Below are 19,223 nucleotides of genomic sequence, written 5' to 3'. Positions count from 1 at the left end.
GAACTTTGAAGCTCCAAAAAGCACATAAAGGCAGCATAAAATGATCTATAAAACTCTTTAATCTGAAGGTTTAATCAATGCCTTCTGAAGTGATCCAATCAATTTTGGGTGAGAACAGAGCAAAATACAACTCCTTTTTCAGTATAAATCTTACACTTCCTAGTACTTGATGCATGCACAGAGTGCAAGATGGGGCTAGACAGTGTAATCTGGCATGAAATCATAATCACCTATGTAACTTTTGGAGCTTTAAGATTTTGGTCACATTCACTTGCATTGCCTGGACCTACAGAGCTGAGATATCTTTTTTCTTTTTATTTTATCTTAATTTGTGTCCTGCAGAAGAAAGAAAGTCATACACATCTGGGATGGTCCGGATGTCATGAGGGTGAGTAAATTATGAGAGATTTAAAATTTTTAGGTGAACTATTCATTTATGAAAGCACCATTCAATGTCAATCAAATAAATGGTCTTCACTTACATAGCGCTTTTTTTTTTTTTTTTTTACCTTTTAGAGGTTATAAAGCCCTTTACATTGTGTCTCATTCACACACCAATGGAGGCAGAGCTGCCATGCAAGGTGCTAGCCTGACATTGGGAGCAACTTGGGGTTCAGTGTCTTGCCCAAGGACACTTCGGCATGTGGAGTCATGTGGGCCAGGAACTGACCCGCCAACCCTGCGATTGGCAGCCGACCTGCTCTACCATCTGAGCCACAGCTGCCCCTATATGTGACATAGATTAATTAACAATTGCTTAGTGCCAAAGTCTCTTAATCTGGTCTTCAGAGGTCCCCAGAGTCATTTCAAAAGTGTAAATCTACAATACTCTGGCTAAGTAAATAAGTTGTTTGATTCAGTAGTGTAATTCGGCCAAAATGTACTGTGACGTTACAATAGTACAATAATAGCATCTGATGGAAATACCATGGTACATTGTTATATTACAAAAGTACCAAAAATATAATTTTGTATTGTATGGATACTTTTGTGTAGGGATACCATGCGGGGTACTGAATGATTATTAACATACCGTAATACTGAGGTACATGTCCAAAACACCATACCAAAATATGTTTTTGCTATATGGTTAGTTAAAGGCAAGCAACATAGTAGTCATGGTGATTTGAAACTACATAAAACATTACGAACAGGTAGACCCTACTGTGGCAGTAGTACCATGGTACTGAATAGTTACTATATTCATATGCAATGGTATTTACCTGGTACTCCAAGGTAACTCAAAGAATACCATGGAACAGTCCAAACAGCATGGTATTGCCATGGTATGTCAAAAAGACCACGGTATTACCATAATACCATATCCAAAACACTACACTGGTACCATGGTACTTTTTGGTAAGTGCAAGGAAGTAAACCTACATTTGCATAACCAAGACTGAATGATGCACAACGTTAAGTTTTCAGACACTCTATCGAGATTTCAGAAACCCAAGACATCACAAAATTATAACCCCTGTTATCCTCACATCCGGGATATGCAACATGAGCAAAGACGTGGAATGTAATTTTTTTTTCTCCTCTCTCAGACGCCGTAATGATGGAGTAAAAGCAGCACGATTGGTGGATGCAAGCAAGAAGAAATATAAAACCCAACAGCACAGCATAGCTTTAGCACTCCCGGATGCGACTCGATAAACGCGAATGAATCCTTTCCGCAAGACCCCTCAGACAAACGCGTGTCGCGTGCTTTCGGTCATCAGCGAAGAATTTAAACAGGGAAACCTCCTGAAATGCACAGAAAAGACCCACATCCACACAAGGGGCTAAAAGTGCACAATGGTTGCAGGCGGTATGTGTCTCTCAGACAAGCTTACTAGCACAGCATCGCTTGCGTGACAGCTCACAGACCAATAGGAACATCCAGCGGCCCAGCTGCGCTCACATGCGGCCAATGGCGAATAGCAGAACCCGGGCCTAAACGCAAGTTAGGCTGTTGTCGCAGGCGGCCAGCGCTAAACTTCACCAAATAATAGCTGTTTGTATTTTGGCTGCCGCAGTAGCCATTTTAGGTAAGCACATCTTTAAACTTTTGTATTTTTAGCGCGTCGCGCGCAGAGACGTGCGAAGAAGGTGGCGCGCGGACGCGTCAAACTCATGCGTCCCGTCATGAATGAACGGCTCTTGTGCGTTAGGATTAAAGAAATTGCACTGAGTTTTTTCCCTTCCCCGACCCCCACCCCCTCTAATTTTTTATGCATTTTTCTAAACTGTCATGGCGTTTAGTGTCCTTGAAAATAAATGCGGAGAAGGCAACGTGTAGGTTTTCACGGTAGCTGATGTCCGGAGCCGGCGTGTCCAGGTAGGTGAGGTCGCGTTTGATGGTCCCTCCGCGGAGTTTGAGCGGCTCTTCGCACATGTAACGCCTGAGATATAGACCGCTTTGCCGTGACATTACAGTTAGCACGCTGGCTAGCGCCCTACAGGGGCTAATATATGGGACACGATGTTGGTGTCTTTATAAGAGTGTTTTTATAAGTGGAGTGGTAAGTTTGGCATCTGTTGAGGCACAAAGCATCCCATGACTGGTATCAAGTACAAGGAACAATGTAACTTCTTGCACTCCTGTGGTTTACTTCAACCCGTTGCAATTAATGTGTTATTACGGATTTATATCTCTAATAATGTTTAATTTCTGCCACAACTTTTTTCTTCTTCTTCCTTGTACAGTTAAAATTGTATCACAGGTAGATTGTCACCTGTCTTAACTCAAGGAATGGGGAAGTTGCTATCTAGGGGCCTGACTGTTTTTTTAGTGACACCAATGGAATTAGTGTGTTTTTACAGATTTATTTTTTATAACGATGTTTCATTTTAGTCTCAACTTTGTTTTTTCTTCTCAGTATACTGAAAATTGTACCACAGCTAGATTGACACCAATCTTAACTCAAGGGATGGGTTTTGCTATCTAGGGGCCCAGCTGGTTTTGGTGCAACCCCATTGGAATTAATGTGTTTTTACGTATTTAAGTAATATTTTTTATCCCTTTTCTCCACAATTTGGAATGCCAAATTCCCACTACTTAGTAGGTCCTTGTGGTGGTGCGGTTACTCACCTAAATCCAGGTGGCGGAGGACAAGTCTCAGTTGCCTCCGCTTCTGAGACAGTCAATCCGTGCATCTTATCATGTGGCTCATTGGGCATGACACCGCGGAGACTCCCAGCACGTGGAGGCTCATGCTACTTACCATGTGCCCCATTGAGAGCGAGAACCACTAATCATGACCACGAGGAGGTTACCCCATGTGACTCTACCCTCCCTAGCAACCGGTCCAATTTGGTTGCTTTGGAGACCTGGCTGGAGTCACTCAGCACACCCTGGATTTGAACTCACAACTCCAGGGGTGGTCAGCATCAATACTCACTGAGCTACCCAGGACCCCTTAAATTAATATTAATGTTTCATTTTAGTCTTAAATTTGTTTTTCTTCTTAGCATACTGAAACTTGTTTCACAGGTAGATTGTCACCTGTCTTAACTCAAGAAATGGGGTAGTTGCTGTCTAGGGGCCCAGCTGGTTTTGGTGTAATCGCATTGGAATTAGCATTTTATTTTTATAGATTTATGTTAATAATATTATTAAATTATTTGGCAAACCTTAATGTTTTTTTTTCTTAGTACTCTGGGAACTGTATTAACTTGTGGAATGGGTTTGTTGGTATCAAGGGGCCCACCTTTTTTGTAGTATTTGTCATTGTTTTTAGGTTAAATATGATTTGCATTAGGGCTGCTCGATTAAGGCAAAAATCATAATTAGCCTATGATTATTTTGGTCAATATTGAGATCATGATTATGTAACACGATTACTCATTGACTTTGGAAATGTCATGCATTTATTGATTTTTAACAGTGGATTTCCTTGAACTTGACTTGTAAACTGCACTGGGTAGGGGAGGAGGCTATTGTCATATTGTAATTATTTCATGTCATGTATGGTAGTCAAATAAAGGAAAGCCTCCATCTCCATCATTTACAGCAGGGGTGCTCATAGATCTATGGAATGAGATCTACATTTTTCATCATGTTATTGCAGCAAGATCTACCATGTACAATAAAGGCAATACATTATCACAATACCAAAATGTCAGTAGTCGGTAGTGAAAGTAGACGATTCTCAATACCAGCTTCAAAACCATAACATTTATGCATTTAATAACAAATAATAACACTAACTAATGTTAATTATGAAAGAATGGTTCCAAGTTCTTAAAGGGTAAGTTCACCCAAAAATGTACTCACCCTCAACCATATGACTTTCTTCTTTCAGTCAAACACAATCAGAGTTTTATTAAAAAATATCCTGGCTCTTCCAAGCTTTATATTGGGAGTGAATGGTACCTTAGATTTTGAAGCCCAAAAAAGCGCATCCATCCATCAAAAAAGTAATCCATACGGCTCCAGGGAGTTAATAAAGGCCTTCTGAAGTGAAGTGATGCATTTTTGTAAGGAAAATATCCATATTTTAAACTTTACAAACTAATCGCTGGCTTCCGTTCACGAGAGAGTCGAGTGTATGACGTAGGCGTTGCATAAGCTCCGGTGAAAAGTGACGAACTCGGAAGTGCAGAGGATATTGGAAGATAGTGATTATTATAGATTATAGCTCCTAAAGTAAATGTACATTGTTTGTAAGGAGTTTTAGATATTATTTTGGAAAATATGCCAAAAAGACTCATTAAAAACATGTATAATGGGCTAAGACTACACTCTCACATTTATGTTCACTTTAATCCATCTTTAACTCACAAAGACAAACTTTCTCTTCTTAATAGAGCTTTCTTCATGATAAGATACACACAGTGAAAATGACACACTTATTATGATTCTCTATGTCGCGGGCCATCACGTTATAATCTAACTGCAGCAAACGCATACGAGTGACGAGAGTCCCCGCGCAAGAGTGTGCATCAGCATGGAGAAGATTCAATCTTTTCCCCGGTCATTTCATGCAACTCATAAACGCGGCTTTAACCACACAGAGAAATACCAGTTTCTGAGTTTATTTTCATAACCCCCTTCCTTATTATTTGAACTTTAACAAAGGATGCTTTAAAGATATATCTTTGGGGTGTTTCATTGCAAACGGAACGTGGCACAATAATTGTTTTATCTCGATTATCTAATTTTCATAATCGTTGGAAGCCAAAATCGTAATTGAAAATGACATTTTATTAATAGGCCCAGCCCTAGTTTGCATAAGCAAAGTTATCAATGCCTGTAATTTTGGACACATGAAGTGAAATCTTTGTAACAGGTGGTTATAGTTTAAAGCCGGTTATGTTAAAGGTGACTCATTTTGATTTCAGTTTTACCCCAATGCAATGCAAATGAGTACATGACCTTGACCTATTCTCTACACTGAAAACCCTAATAAATTAAGTTGACTACTCAACTGATTGAGTAAACTCTTTCCCTCAATTGAATTAGTTATTGGTGTCTCCAAAATTTGTGTTCATATAGAATGAACTTAAATATTAACGTTTAGGTAACTAGATGTAGGTAGGCTTAACTCAGATTTGCTATTTAAATGTTGTTATTTCAAATTAATAATTATAATGAATAGACTTAAATTTAGAACATGCTATAGCATAGCCTAAAAAATGCTTATATGCCTGTACTTCAGTTTCACATGCACAAGGTGAACTGAGATAGTGTTAACAGGGTCCATCTTGGCCAAAGGGGACACAGATCACCTAATAGTGTCAACTCACGAAACAACTATTGCAACAAAACAACACAAATAATACTTCAAAAGAGCTAAAACCTCTATAAATTCTTAATAACAACTATTTAATAGCTACCATAAATTCCCTTTGACTGCGCAAACATAATTAAATAATAACATCTCAAGGTGTTGAGAGTAACAACAACAACTTACATATATATAGCGCTTTTCTCAAACTCAAAGCGCTTTACATAGTATAGGGGGGAATCTCCTCAACCACCACCAGTGTGCAGCATCCACCTGGATGATGCGACGGCAGCCATAGTGCGCCAGAACGCCCACCACACACCAGCTATTGGTGGAGAGGAGATGGTAGAGTGATGTAGCCAATTCAGGGATGGAGATTATTAGGAGGCCATGATAGATAGGGGCCAATGGGGGAATTTGGCCAGGACACCGGGGTTAAACCCCTACGTTGGGGGGTATTAATGGGGGTATTCTCCATTGCCTTAATTTTGTACTCAATAGTTGGAGTTATAAACACTTCAAATCTTAAAATTCTAGGAACTTATATATTTGAGTTATGAGCTTAATTAAGACAACTTGATTTTTCCAGTAATGACAAGTTACTTGATAAAAATGCTTTTTATTTTATATTTATGTTTATGTTTGATTTGTGATAAGACATGTGTACAAAAAGTTATTGTTTGCTTGAACTAATGCATGCAGGCTCACAATTTGTCTTCATAACATTGGAGACTGTCCCCAATTTTCCATCTATTTATTTATTATTTATTTCAGAGTCTTAAGAATGCGATGACATGGATTTCAGTTTGCACTGCCTTTGTTTTTGTTTATTGAAACAAATTGATGCCTATTTTGAACTTGTGTACATGCTTGATAGACTATCATATTCTTTATGTTAATAAATGGGCTACACAGCAAATTATTAAGACTTGAATACACATATTAACTATCTAAAGTATAAGTTGTGTTTTATTTGCTTAAGATAATTGTTATTTTTTCTATTCATGTGTCCTTGTGTCTCTGTATTACAGACGCAGACACGTAGTTCCAGAAAAAATGAAAATACAAAAGAAAGACAAGCAGGTAAGTTTATCGTTATATATGCTTTGATCAGAAGCTGTATGAGAGTTTCCTTTTTCTCTCTATATATATCTGTCTCTCAGTGTCTATATCTATCTCACATCAAAATGCAAAAATAGCATAAATACTATAGTTAGGCTAGCCCTTGCACTGTAGCTATACAGTACCTCTTTACCGAAATATTTACACCCTTATTTTTTCTTAAATATGTATCTTTTTACTTTTGCTTTGTTTTTCCTTATCTATCTTATTAGTTAGACAAGCTCACTCTAGTGCTATTCTTTCTAGTGTCAGGTGCTAATTGATGCTGACAGCATCTGACATTATGGGTTTATGTTCAGAATTTCTGTTTTAGAAGTTGCATAGTACAATAAATATGCCGCACACCCTTGAAAATTGTTCACAATAACATTGTTTTGTATCTTCCCAGAAGAAGAAAAATGTAATGATCAACTTTGTCTCAGATGTATCTCCTTAAATTCTTTAGATTTTCTTTCTAATGGGCTTTTAAGACTCCTTCAGTCCATTTCCACATTTAGGTCAAGCCCTAGTGCCCTTTTGTTCACCTTTTTAGAACCAGAGATAAAAAGATTCAAGACTTGGAATTCAGTCAGATTCAAGTCACAATGTTGAGGATGTGTTCAATTAAAGCTTTAAGCAATGAGATGCTGTGCATTACAGCGATTTTAACAGAGGTAAGGCAAGCTCAACAGCTTCTTCCCTCAGGCTGTGAGAGCCCTCATCATCCAGCACCCAGCCAAGCATCATAGTATCTTGGGGCATAAATAATATAGAATTCAACAGATGTGCCGTTGTAACTGAGTCGGAACTGTCTGTTGTATAAAAGAAACTTGAGACTCAACTTTGCAGCTCTGCATACAATGGGTTAAGCCTAACATACCTAAACAGAGTGCTCAAAGGTGCTGCAAAATATTTACATCGATCTTCAAATGTTTTATTTCCTCAAAGTAGTCATATTGGCATTAATCACCATTACTGCTACATTTACAATTAATTCACACCATCTGTGCCTGTTGTATTATAAGTTGGAGCATATCTCTCTGTGATTTACATATTGGCCCTGTGTGCACTTGGTATTAACATCCGTTTCAGGTGTTCCAAATCTCAAATGGACAGCCAAGACAAATTGTCATTTAACATTTATCTCTAATGCATCTCTTGTTACCACATCTGATTTTGTGACTACATCACTTCAGTGTTGTACTGAATGTTAATTTTAGACATATTGAAAATCTTATGGATGCATATATAATGTATTTTAATTAGGGTGACCAATTTGACGTGTTAAATCAGTGCGATTTATTATATAAACAATTATGCGTTAAAAAAATTAACCATCAGAGCAATTCACGCTTTAAGTACCTCCTGGTTTCAGCAGGGGGCATTAAGCTAAACTTCAGCTGTAGTTAACCTGCAGCTGTACAGACAAATCACACTAAGGCTTGTTTGACACTAGTGGCAGCACAAGATGAGAACGCATTCTTGCGATAAGCTTGATGGAGCACAACTCAGAATGCAGGGGTCTCAAGATGTGCTTTTCTAAGTTTCAAACCATGTTTAACTTGACTCAGTGACCTAAAACGCAGCCAAAGATGCTCCAAAAGCATCCATCTGATGCAGGTGCACATTGACGCGTCCTTAGAAAAGTAATAAATTAATCTCAGACAAATTGACAAATTTAATTTCAAAATGGATTGCTGTGGACTGTAGGCTAATGATAGGCTTATATGTTTAATAATATGGAAACAAATAATACAAAAAACTTCTAAAGCGACTTTTTGTATTGTCTTATCAATGCTTTACATGTCATTGTAATAGTTTGAATCATTCAACTCATAATATATGTTACTTTTATAATTATTTAAATATAACTTAAATTATTTAATAAATTATAAATGTAATTCTTGTTATTTGAGGGCCTTTCTCTACTAATGGTTATACAAGTTATTAATTGCAATTAATTTGACTAATTAATCATGTACTTTAATTAATTAGATTTTTAAAAAAATATCAATTGACTGCCCTATTTCTAATATTATCAAGCTTTGTCTATAATTAGAGCCAATGAACTTACAAAATAAATCATGATTTATATCCAATTTTTAAAAAGATTATAAAGAATTTGAATGCAGAACTTGACTTGACAACTAAAATCACCTTTACATCATTACATCATGATTACTGTACATTCAATTTAAAGATCTAAAGTCTTGAGACTTGACTCTGAATTGCTTAACAATGACATGAAAATGACCCATGAAACAACTTAAAATAATAAAAAAAAATAAAAAAACATTGAGAGGTATATGGACTTTTTCATTTCTTTTTTTTAAGCTTATGTGTGCAACTCAGTCACTTATCCCGGCGAAACATGCAGAGTCAACTAAGTAAGCCATTGGAACACTGTTGCTCTGTCAAAATATTCCTCTGTTTGTTTGATTCCTCTGTCTGCTTTAATTATGTCATAAGTAGCATCTTAGTTTGAATTTACCTATATAGTAAACTTTGCTTGTCAAGATTTAGGATGCTTTAGATGTAGAAAACAGTTCCCACATAAAATGTATTGACACCAATACAATGCACAATAGGGTACAACGGGGCTAAAGGCTCCCCAGGGTAAAAGGCTCCATTTATTTATTTTTTCCCAAAACACTATATAGCAACAAAAACTCCCACAGGACTTTCCTAAACACCTGTTCGTCACTATGCACTGCAAAATATCCCTGATCCCTGAGATAATTGAGTGTACTGTCTAAAGTTTGATTTTGAGGCAATTTGATCACATTTTTTATATATTTTAAATATTGCAAATTTATGTAGCTAAAGAAAATCCCTGAAATTAACACATTTCTTTTGAGACAAAATACTTAATTATCATTTTCAGTTTTGTTTAAGGTCATAAAAAAATATTTTTTTTCAATAATTGTCCAATAAGTGAAAGGATGGTATTTGGGGCAAAAAGTCCCCCTGGTGTAGGGGCTAATGCCTCTTACTCTTAAGTGGGGTGAGATTTGTTATGAACTTTTTCAAAGTGGACTCACATTGACTCATAGGTTGACCAATCATAATAGAGATTAGTTTGTTTATGGAATAATTGAGATGTAATAAAATGCCAAATGTGTTTGAAATTAACAGGAAATTGTTGACGTTTTCTGAAGAAGTTATTTTGTGTAAGCATCATCATAATTTGTTACTCAAAAAATCATAATGCTGTCTCAAAATTATTTGCATTAGTTGACAAATTTTGCACTATAAATATTGCACCTATATCTACACAATATCACTTTAAACCCCTTATGGGCCTTTTACCGCAAGTGTGGGAGCCTTTTACCCCAGGTGTGGGGTTAAAGGCTCCCTCACCACCTCTTTTTAAAAGCTGAATTTGAATCAAAACAACCTTCTGTTATAATTTTCTTTTCACACAAATTATGTTGTTCCATCAATTTTCAATATGCATAAATAATCTTTTGATACATTTTTTGGCCAGAAAAAAAGCTACATTTCCTTAAGGGGACCTTTAGCCCTGTTGTACCCTACACATTTTTGAACATTGAGTAAATGCCTCTTATCACTGAGAAGGCCTAACTGCATATCCTCATGTGCCTGTCTGTTTTCACACACATGAGACCACAGTAATTAGTACAAAGAAATCAATTGTGACATTTATGAGTTCTGAATAATTCCCAGCCAACTTTGTGATCATATAGCATTGGATGAACATAAATCAATGTCAACATCACTCAAACTACTTCTATCTGTCAGTTAGAAGATGCCAGAAAATGTAAGACACACACGCTTCTCAAATACAGATAAGGTTGACTGTTGCATCTGGAATTATGCATGTTTTTTTCAGTCATTTTATGCTGGCAAATGTTTATTTACCCATATAAAAGAGAAAGAAATTCGTTTATTTATTTTGTTAGGAAAATTAGTATATACACAAGCACATAATTTTGTAATTTGAGCAGTGAATGGGACAAGTTGTGTTGAGGTTTGTATGTTTTTCGGACACTGCAAGCCCTGTGTTTCACAGCATATTTTCCGGGGGGGAAAAATAAATAAGAATGTGAACTGATTTTCCATATTTTTATTTCAAGTGTGTATTATAGAATGGCTTACAGGCTCACTAATGTCACCAGTTCTGTTGTATTTTGCATATATTCCAATCAATTTCTTCCAATAATTCCAGATGCAGTATATGCACATGTTTAATATACCATGCATTATTAAAAATCAGCAAAGTCAAATATATTTTCTGATGGGTTCGTTTCATGTTACAACAGTGTGTAAATGCAGAAGACACACCCATATCTGTGATTTGCTCAGTCATTGCTTATCCTGTGTGAATCAACGTAAACCTTATAGTAACCCCAGTAATAATTATTTAGGCTTTAGGGGGGAAAATGCAACGTCCAAATTGTGCTCGTCACTGATTATGTGAATTCGATTATTTCCTGGTTTCATTGCGGTATCCGAACCCGGGTCACTCACGCTGGAAACGTAACTCGCAAAAATGTCTGAAAGAAGATGCCACTTGTCGGTGAGTCGGCATAATCTGGCCGATCCTAGGGTACCAGAACTCTCTGAAACAACATGCCAATTTCTAGGGATGCACCGAAATTAAAATTCTGGGCCGAAACCGAAAATCCAGGATGCACTTGGCCGAAAACCGAAACTGAAATTTAAGGAATTTTTTTTTTATTTTTGTGTATAATTGTATTAATATTATACTTTTTCATTAATTTCAAGAATTTAATGAATCTGAATTGAAAAACTACAAACCAATAAAATAAATCACACTTTTATTGAAAGTAACACACCAATATTGGACAAAAAATATATTAAAACATTATTAAATATTATTCTTCATTCAGTTCTGTAAAAATCTAATTTTACAGATTTTATTAACAATTATCCAAATAATGTAAAGTTTTAGAAAACTATTATATGCAAAACAACAGTCAAGTAATTAACTTAGCTAACATCTTTCAAAAAGTTTAAATATGCAACAGTAATTTTAATTGAAACAAAAAGGCAGAACGGCAGAGGGCCTCTGTTCCACTGATCTATATATAACTATAATATATAATTATATATATAGATCAGTGCTCTATTCTGTTTATGTAAACGTATGTACACTTTAAGAACATTATTGTGCAAAACAACAGTGCAAAACAGCAGTAATTGAACTAAATCCAACCTCAACTGTAAACGACAGATGTATCCTCGAGTGAAGAACAAGTGTAATGTAATTGCAATACACATCAAATTGGACCGCTTTCTATTTAACTACAAGTGACAGGTTTCTCTTCAAGAACAAAAGTTGCTAAACTTTCTGACAGTCTCTCCTGTCAGAACGCTCATCAAGAACATGAGATGCTGCACTGAATAGTCTCTCACTCTCTGTGCTGGTGCTTGGGCAGATAAATACCTGTGCGGAATCCGTGCAAGCAAAGGAAAGCGGTCTTTGTTTATGCGACCGTAGTCAAGGGGATTGTCGCTTCTGGCGTAGTTCAGCTAGATACGTCTCAAGTTGTGGTGTAGCTGCGCTAGTTGTGGCACTGCTGTGGATCGGGGCGCTTTCCTGTAGAATCTCTTGCTGTACTCTGTGTATATATCTTGAAAGTTCTGCTGAACAAACACTGCAGATCGCAAATGTGATGTCCTTATCAGAAACTTTGAAGAATTTCCACACCGCTGACATGATCGGCCTTTGTTTGGTAGCGCCGTGATAAGGGCTAGATCGATCCAGAGTGAAATCAGAGCACTGAGGGGCGGGGCGAGGAGGTATATATTTTCGGCTCATATTTTCGGCCTTTTTTCTCTTTCGGCCGAAAACCGAAATTGCCATTTTCGGCCGAAATTTTTCGGGAGCCTAAATTTCAGGGCATCCCTTCCAATTTCTCATCTTGTTGTGGTTAGAAAAATCTGGCTACACACGTTCAGTGCTCGAGCACTCTGCTGATGACGAGATTTGCGTAATGCGTCTGACTCAACAATAGTTTGGGCTTAAGTGAGCAATTCTCATTCTGTGGCTGCGCTGCTCAGGGGGCATAATACATTTTTTAATGCGTTTTTAATATAATTAATCGCACTAATTTAACGTGTTAAATAAAAAAAATATTTAAGGGATGTCCCAGTACTGGTATCGGTATCTGTTCCGATTCCGAACTCATGTACTGGTACTAATACTTGTTAAAAATGCTCTGATACCAAAAACAATACCATCTGACGTACGAATCTGCCATCATAACGTCAGAGCTCATTGGTCAAAACAACACAGAAACTCATTGATGCATTAAACACTAACAAGCACAAGTTTACAAAACATAATGCTCACTAGCAAAATTAAATGGAAAATTAGGATGGAAATTTCACATTAAATGAAATTAGGCTTAAGTCTTGCAAATAGTTACACAAGCAGCAACATATTGTCAGTCGTACAAGGAATTTGAGGTAAGGGACACATACCTGATCTGAGTCTGACTGAACTTCAATCACAAAATTGTACATGAAACATGAAAGTTTTGGCCAGAGCAGTGTGTCTCCCTTTGTATTATATATTGAATGGCTTGCCATTTAAACAGTGTGCCAAAGTACATCAACATTATCAAATAAAGTTGATGGACTTTGGGACACTGCTTAAATGGCAAGTTTATTTTAGTGGTCGACCGATGTGGGTTTTTTAATGGCCGATGCTGATATCCAGAGAGCAGGGTGGCCGATAGGCTGATACAATGCCAATATATAACAATTAAATATAGTAAATAAAATAAACATAAAATTGCTAAAAACTAAACTCTTATTTAGCACTATATTATTTATTCAAGTTCACACAAAACTTTAACTTTGTAAAAAATAATCTAAAAAAAATTATATTGTATTTTAAATGGTAGATAGCAGTTTCTTCTGATTTCTGTTTAGTCTTCAAATTGTAGTCATTTATTTGCACATGAAGAAAATGTTAATATATTACAAAGAAGGAAATAACAGTACACACACAGGGTTTTTCCTGGCTCAAAATAAGGTAGAGGTGGGACCATGCTGATCATGTGCACACATACACTTGTCCATGCATCCACTGGCTGAAGCAAACACTTACAAGTAACATATTTTAGGTGTTATAATAATTAGATGATTGCAGAAAATGACAATTATCAACTCGTAGCATATTTAATTAAAAAAATCTAACCTGTTCAACATTAAATTAATTAAATACAACATAACGGCTAATGTGTTCATTTCTAGTTAACAAACAGCAAACTTGTTTAACCTCTTAAACCGATAATAAGATCATCTCTGATCTCAGGTATGTGGGTGGGAATGCTGGGAAGGGAAGATATGTCAAGTCAAGTCAAGTCAAGTGGTTTTTATTGTCGTTTCAACCATATACAGTTAGTACAGTACACAGCAAAACGAGACAATGTTCCTCCAGGACCATGGTGCTACATAAAAACAACAAAGGACCAACATAGGACCACATGAGACTACACAACGAAATAAAATACCTATATAAACTACCTATATATACCTATATAAAGTGCACGTGCAAACATGTGCAAAAAGTACAGGACAGTACAACAAATTACTGACAATGAACAGGACAATAGACAGTGCAGCGCCGACCAGTACTCAGTAGTGCAAAAAGATGACAGTTTCTAAAATGTAAACATAACATACTATGAGATAGTGTTCTATGCACATAGCAGTTATTGAGGTAGCAGACAGTTATAAAGTGACAGTTATTAAAGTGCAACTCAGGACACGTGTGTGTCAAACCAGTCTCTGAGTATTGAGAAGTCTGATGGCTTGGGGAAGAAGCTGTTACACAGTCTGGTCGTGAGGGCCCGAATGCTTCGGTACCTCTTGCCAGACGGGAGGAGGGTAAAGAGTTTGTGTGAGGGGTGTGTGGGGTCGTCCACAATGCTGGTTGCTTTGTGGATACAGTGTTTTTTGTAAATGTCTTTGATGGAGGGAAGAGAGACCCCAATGATCTTCTCAGCTGTCCTCACTATCCTCTGCAGGGCTTTGCGGTCCGAAGCGGTGCAAGTCCCAAACCAGGCAGTGATGCAGCTGCTCAGGATGCTCTCAATAGTCCCTCTATAGAATGTAGTGAGGATGGGGGTTGGGAGATGTGCTTTCCTCAGCCTTCGAAGAAAGTAGAGACGCTGCTGGGCTTTCTTGGTGATAGAGCTGGTGTTGAGGGACCAGGTGAGGTTCTCCGCCAGGTGAACACCGAGAAATTTGGTGCTCTTGACGATCTCCACAGAGGAGCCGTCGATGTTCAGCGGAGTGTGTTCACCTTGTGCTCTCCTAAAGTCAACAACCATCTCTTTTGTTTTGTCGACATTCAGGGACAGGTTGTTGGCTCTACACCAGTTCAGTCAGCCGCTGCACCTCCTCTCTGTATGCTGACTCGTCGTTCTTGCTGATGAGACCCACCACGGTCGTGTCATCGGCGAACTTGATGATGTGATTCGAGCTGTGCATTTCTGCACAGTCGTGAGTCAGCAGAGTGAACAGCAGTGGACTGAGCACACAGCCCTGGGGGCCCCAGTGCTCAGTGTGGTGGTGGTGGAGATGCTGTTCCCGATCCGGACTGACTGAGGTCTCCCAGTCAGGAAGTCCAGGATCCAGTTGTAGAGGGAGGTGTCCAGGCCCAGCAGGTTCAGCTTTCCAATCAGGTGCTGGGGAATGATTGTGTTGAATGCTGAGCTGAAATCTATGAACAGCATTCTAACGTATGAGTCCTTATTGTCTAGGTGGGTGAGGGCCAGATGGAGGGTTGTGGTGATGGCATCGTCCGTTGAACGGTTTGAACGATCACGCAAACTGCAGTGGGTCTAGTGAGGGGGCAGCTGGGTCATAATCTGCCTCATGACGAGCCTCTCGAAGCACTTCATGATGATGGGTGTAAGTGCGACGGGACGGTAGTCGTTGAGGCAGGACACTGAAGACTTCTTTGGCATGGGGATGATGGTGGTGGCCTTGAAGCACGTTGGAACAACGGCGCTGCTCAGAGAGATGTTGAAGATGTCGGTAAGAACATCTGCTAGCTGGTCTGCACATCCTCTGAGCACTCTGCCAGGAATGTTGTCTGGTCCAGCAGCCTTGTAAAGGCCAATCGGCCACTGTTTTACAGCTTGGATTAGACCGATCGCTTAGATTGACAGGTCTTGATTTACCATGCACACAACTGAAACAGTGCTGGATATTATTACTTTTTACTTACTCTGTGTAATTATATTTCTGGTTTATTTTGGCATTTACAGATGTAAGTAGTTCTTAGGTTCAGTAAAACCCTCAGATCACCTGTTTGGAGAGTTTTTTTAGACTTTTGATAAAAAAGGCTTCCTTGGTTCCAAATTCCATAACTTGCTTTGAGATAACAATACAACATTTTGCCCAGATACAGTTGACATAATTGTTTTCATCATGTCAAGCGTGAATAATTAACAAAATGAATAAATAAACTGCATCACTTTCTCAGCAGTGTTGTAACATAAGAGCCTCCAAACATGAGATGTTTGCATTTTTGAGAAAATCAAGATTATGCGTGGTTAGTAATTTTTAAGTCACTAAAATAAGGCCATGAACACATAACAGATTTTGTAGACTCCAGTTTTCGCTCACAAAATTTACTTTTGTGAGACACTTTTTGTGTTAGAAAGGCCGTATCGGATCACGCTCTTCTTCTGAGGTAAATTCACAGTGTGTCTTCTTCCAAAAACAATAATGAGCTCAAACGGAAAAGACTGTACATTTAGCTGGTTTCATACGGATTACCCAATCAAAGAATATTTATTTTCTATTTAAATTAGTTCAGTTAAAAGTAGACAATTCAAGCTTTCTATAGACATATTTATCATGTCTGCGAGGCAAGTATATGCTGAGTTTTGGTCATTTTTGTGACGCGCTCCAGACAGAAGTTCACGAAGACCGAGACAGCAGAAACCTGTATGATGCTGTTATTGTGAGTGTACACAAATAAAAGTAAACCCTTTATAGGTTTGAATGATTTCTTAGGGTGTGTTCACACTTGACAGGTATGGTTCGATTAAAATGAACTCTGGTGCGATTGCTCTGTTAGTGCGGTTCATTTGAACAAGTGTGAACGCTGCCATCCGAACCTTGGTGCGCACTAAACAAGCGAACCGAGACCACCTGAAAATTGGGTCTCGGTCCGCTTCCGAACGAACTCTGGTATGGTTCCATTGATATATGAATGAATTAAACAGACCAAAAACAGGAAGTAATTTGCCTAATACTGACCTCAAGCATACCTGGTTCTTCTCATCATAGGAGCTATGTTTCCCATTACAGTTCGGTACTGGTGTTGGAATCGCCCGTCAGCGGTCCTTGCAGCATATCTTCATTTGTGTGTACAAAGGAGGAATTCCTGCTGTTGTTTTGACTCCTTAACACATTTTATTAACTCTTCATTTGTTCTCAGCTGGTAAAAATACCACCATATGTACATCCAACGAGCGAATTTCGCCAGCATTGTTTTGGATGTTCAGTAAGTTCTGTCAAAAAATATACATCATAAAAGCTGTCCAATCAGGTCGTGACTTTTCCCTGATGCCTTTGTATTGTTAGGTTCGGTGTTAAAAATGCCAGTTTGAACACTAAACGAACCAGGACTAAATATATCATTTTCATTTTTGGTCCGGACCAAGAGAACCAATATATCGATATAAAAAAAACAACTCAAACAGGAGCAATTCAAGTATTTGGGGGCATTTTCAACCCTGCATGATGCTATTTTGAGCCAACGCCTGATTAGCTTGCATGTTGTTGAGCTTAATGGAGGGCTATTGACTATGTTCTGCTAGCACTATGGGGGTTTAATTTCACAGCAATGGCAAACAATGTTGATGTTTAGGGCAAACATTATCCTTACCTGGCTGTCACAAATGAAGGCTGGTCAGGTAGACTTCGATGCTGCTCCCAAAAAAATATTTGTCGCATAAGTTTTGGTTTATCGCAAAAGAATTATGCCCTTAAGCCGTTTCCATACACAAATGTGTATTTAACGCTAATTCTCCTCTGTAGTTTTGGTAACACAGTACACACAGTAGTCCAGCAACCATGGATAGCAATCGTATTTTCTCAAAAAATACACATTCAAACCAATTGCACATACAGTTCATAGTGAATAAGACATTTACTTACAGTACATGTGAAGCGCATTTACCTTGAAGTTGCACTAGAGACTATTTAGCAGAGACGGGCCACTTCTATTCAAATGAATGGGACAAATTAGAACGGTCAACTGCAGCCAGCGGTCAACAGATGTAGATAGGAAGTGCAAATGCAAACAGGCACTTCTCGGTGCCCTCAAGAAACAAATCTGCCAAAGCGGAAAATTTATCGGCAGATGCCAATGATTAAAAAAGTCAGAATATCAACGATAATAACCATGATTTCTCTGTGAATATAAACACCCAAAACATCAAATTATCAAAGAACATAAAAACAACTACACTCACAAAACATTAAAATACAAAATAATTAGTGTCACACAATAAAAGTTTCATGTTATTCACTTAGTAAGATGGACAAGCTTATTACACAGCTCTCTGGAATACTCAATTCTGATTGGTCAATCATGCTATCGAGTGTCATTCCTGAAGGACAACTGCATGTTAAGTGATATCAGAGCAGTCATTCCAGAATCATGAGTTGCCTTTTCTATCTCTTAAATCACTTTGCAATTTCTACTAGTAAGCTAATAAAATAATTTAAAATGCACATTTCATGTACATTTACTTATGTATTTGGCAAGTGGTCTTGTAATAAACGGGAGTCATTAAAACTCATTTTTTAAACACTGCACAGATTTCATATTAGCAAACTATAGTTTTAACTAAACTAAGGTGTTTAGGACATCTACTATGTGCATGAATGTTTCCAACAATTGTTTACAGACAGATTGAATCACTTTTAATCAATTATATCACAATTCCAGTGGGTCAGAAGTGTACATACACTAAGTTAACTGTGCCTTTAAGCAGCTTGGAAAATTCCAGAAAATGGTGTCAAGCCTTTAGACAATTAGCCCATTAGCTTCTAATAGGAGGTGTACTGAATTTGAAGGCCTATCTTCAAACTCATAATGGGGAAATAAAAAAAAATCAACCAAGACCTCAGAAAAATAATTGTTGACCTCCACAATCTGGTTCATCCTTGGGAGCAATTTCCAAACATCTGAAGGTACAACGTTCATCTGTCCAAACAATACTACGCAAGTATGAACACCATGGGACCACATAGCCATCACACTGCTCAGAAAGGAGACGCATTCTGTCCCTAGAGATGAATGCAGTTTGGTGCGATAAGTGCAAATCAATCCCAGAACAACAGCAAAGGACCTTGTGAAGATGCTGGAGGAAACAGGGAGACAAG

The 19,223-nt window shown here is 37.9% G+C and overlaps 1 protein-coding gene across 1 annotated transcript in view; it reads left to right on the top strand.

Annotated features, from left to right (window-relative positions):
• Nucleotides 1-2,233: 2,233 nt before the first annotated feature.
• Nucleotides 2,234-19,223, top strand: part of LOC127654068 (chromodomain-helicase-DNA-binding protein 6-like) — a 65,475-nt gene continuing 48,485 nt past the window's right edge. Inside the window, exons 1-2 of the mRNA XM_052141039.1 lie at nucleotides 2,234-2,323; nucleotides 6,746-6,797. Coding sequence (XP_051996999.1) covers nucleotides 2,301-2,323; nucleotides 6,746-6,797 — 75 coding nt within the window. The 5' untranslated portion in view covers nucleotides 2,234-2,300. The remainder of the gene's footprint in view (nucleotides 2,324-6,745; nucleotides 6,798-19,223) is intronic.

The sequence above is a fragment of the Xyrauchen texanus genome, chromosome 13 (assembly GCF_025860055.1).
Source record: "Xyrauchen texanus isolate HMW12.3.18 chromosome 13, RBS_HiC_50CHRs, whole genome shotgun sequence".
In the NCBI taxonomy this organism is placed as follows: Eukaryota; Metazoa; Chordata; class Actinopteri; order Cypriniformes; family Catostomidae; genus Xyrauchen; species Xyrauchen texanus.
This window is presented reverse-complemented; position numbering and strand designations above follow the sequence as displayed.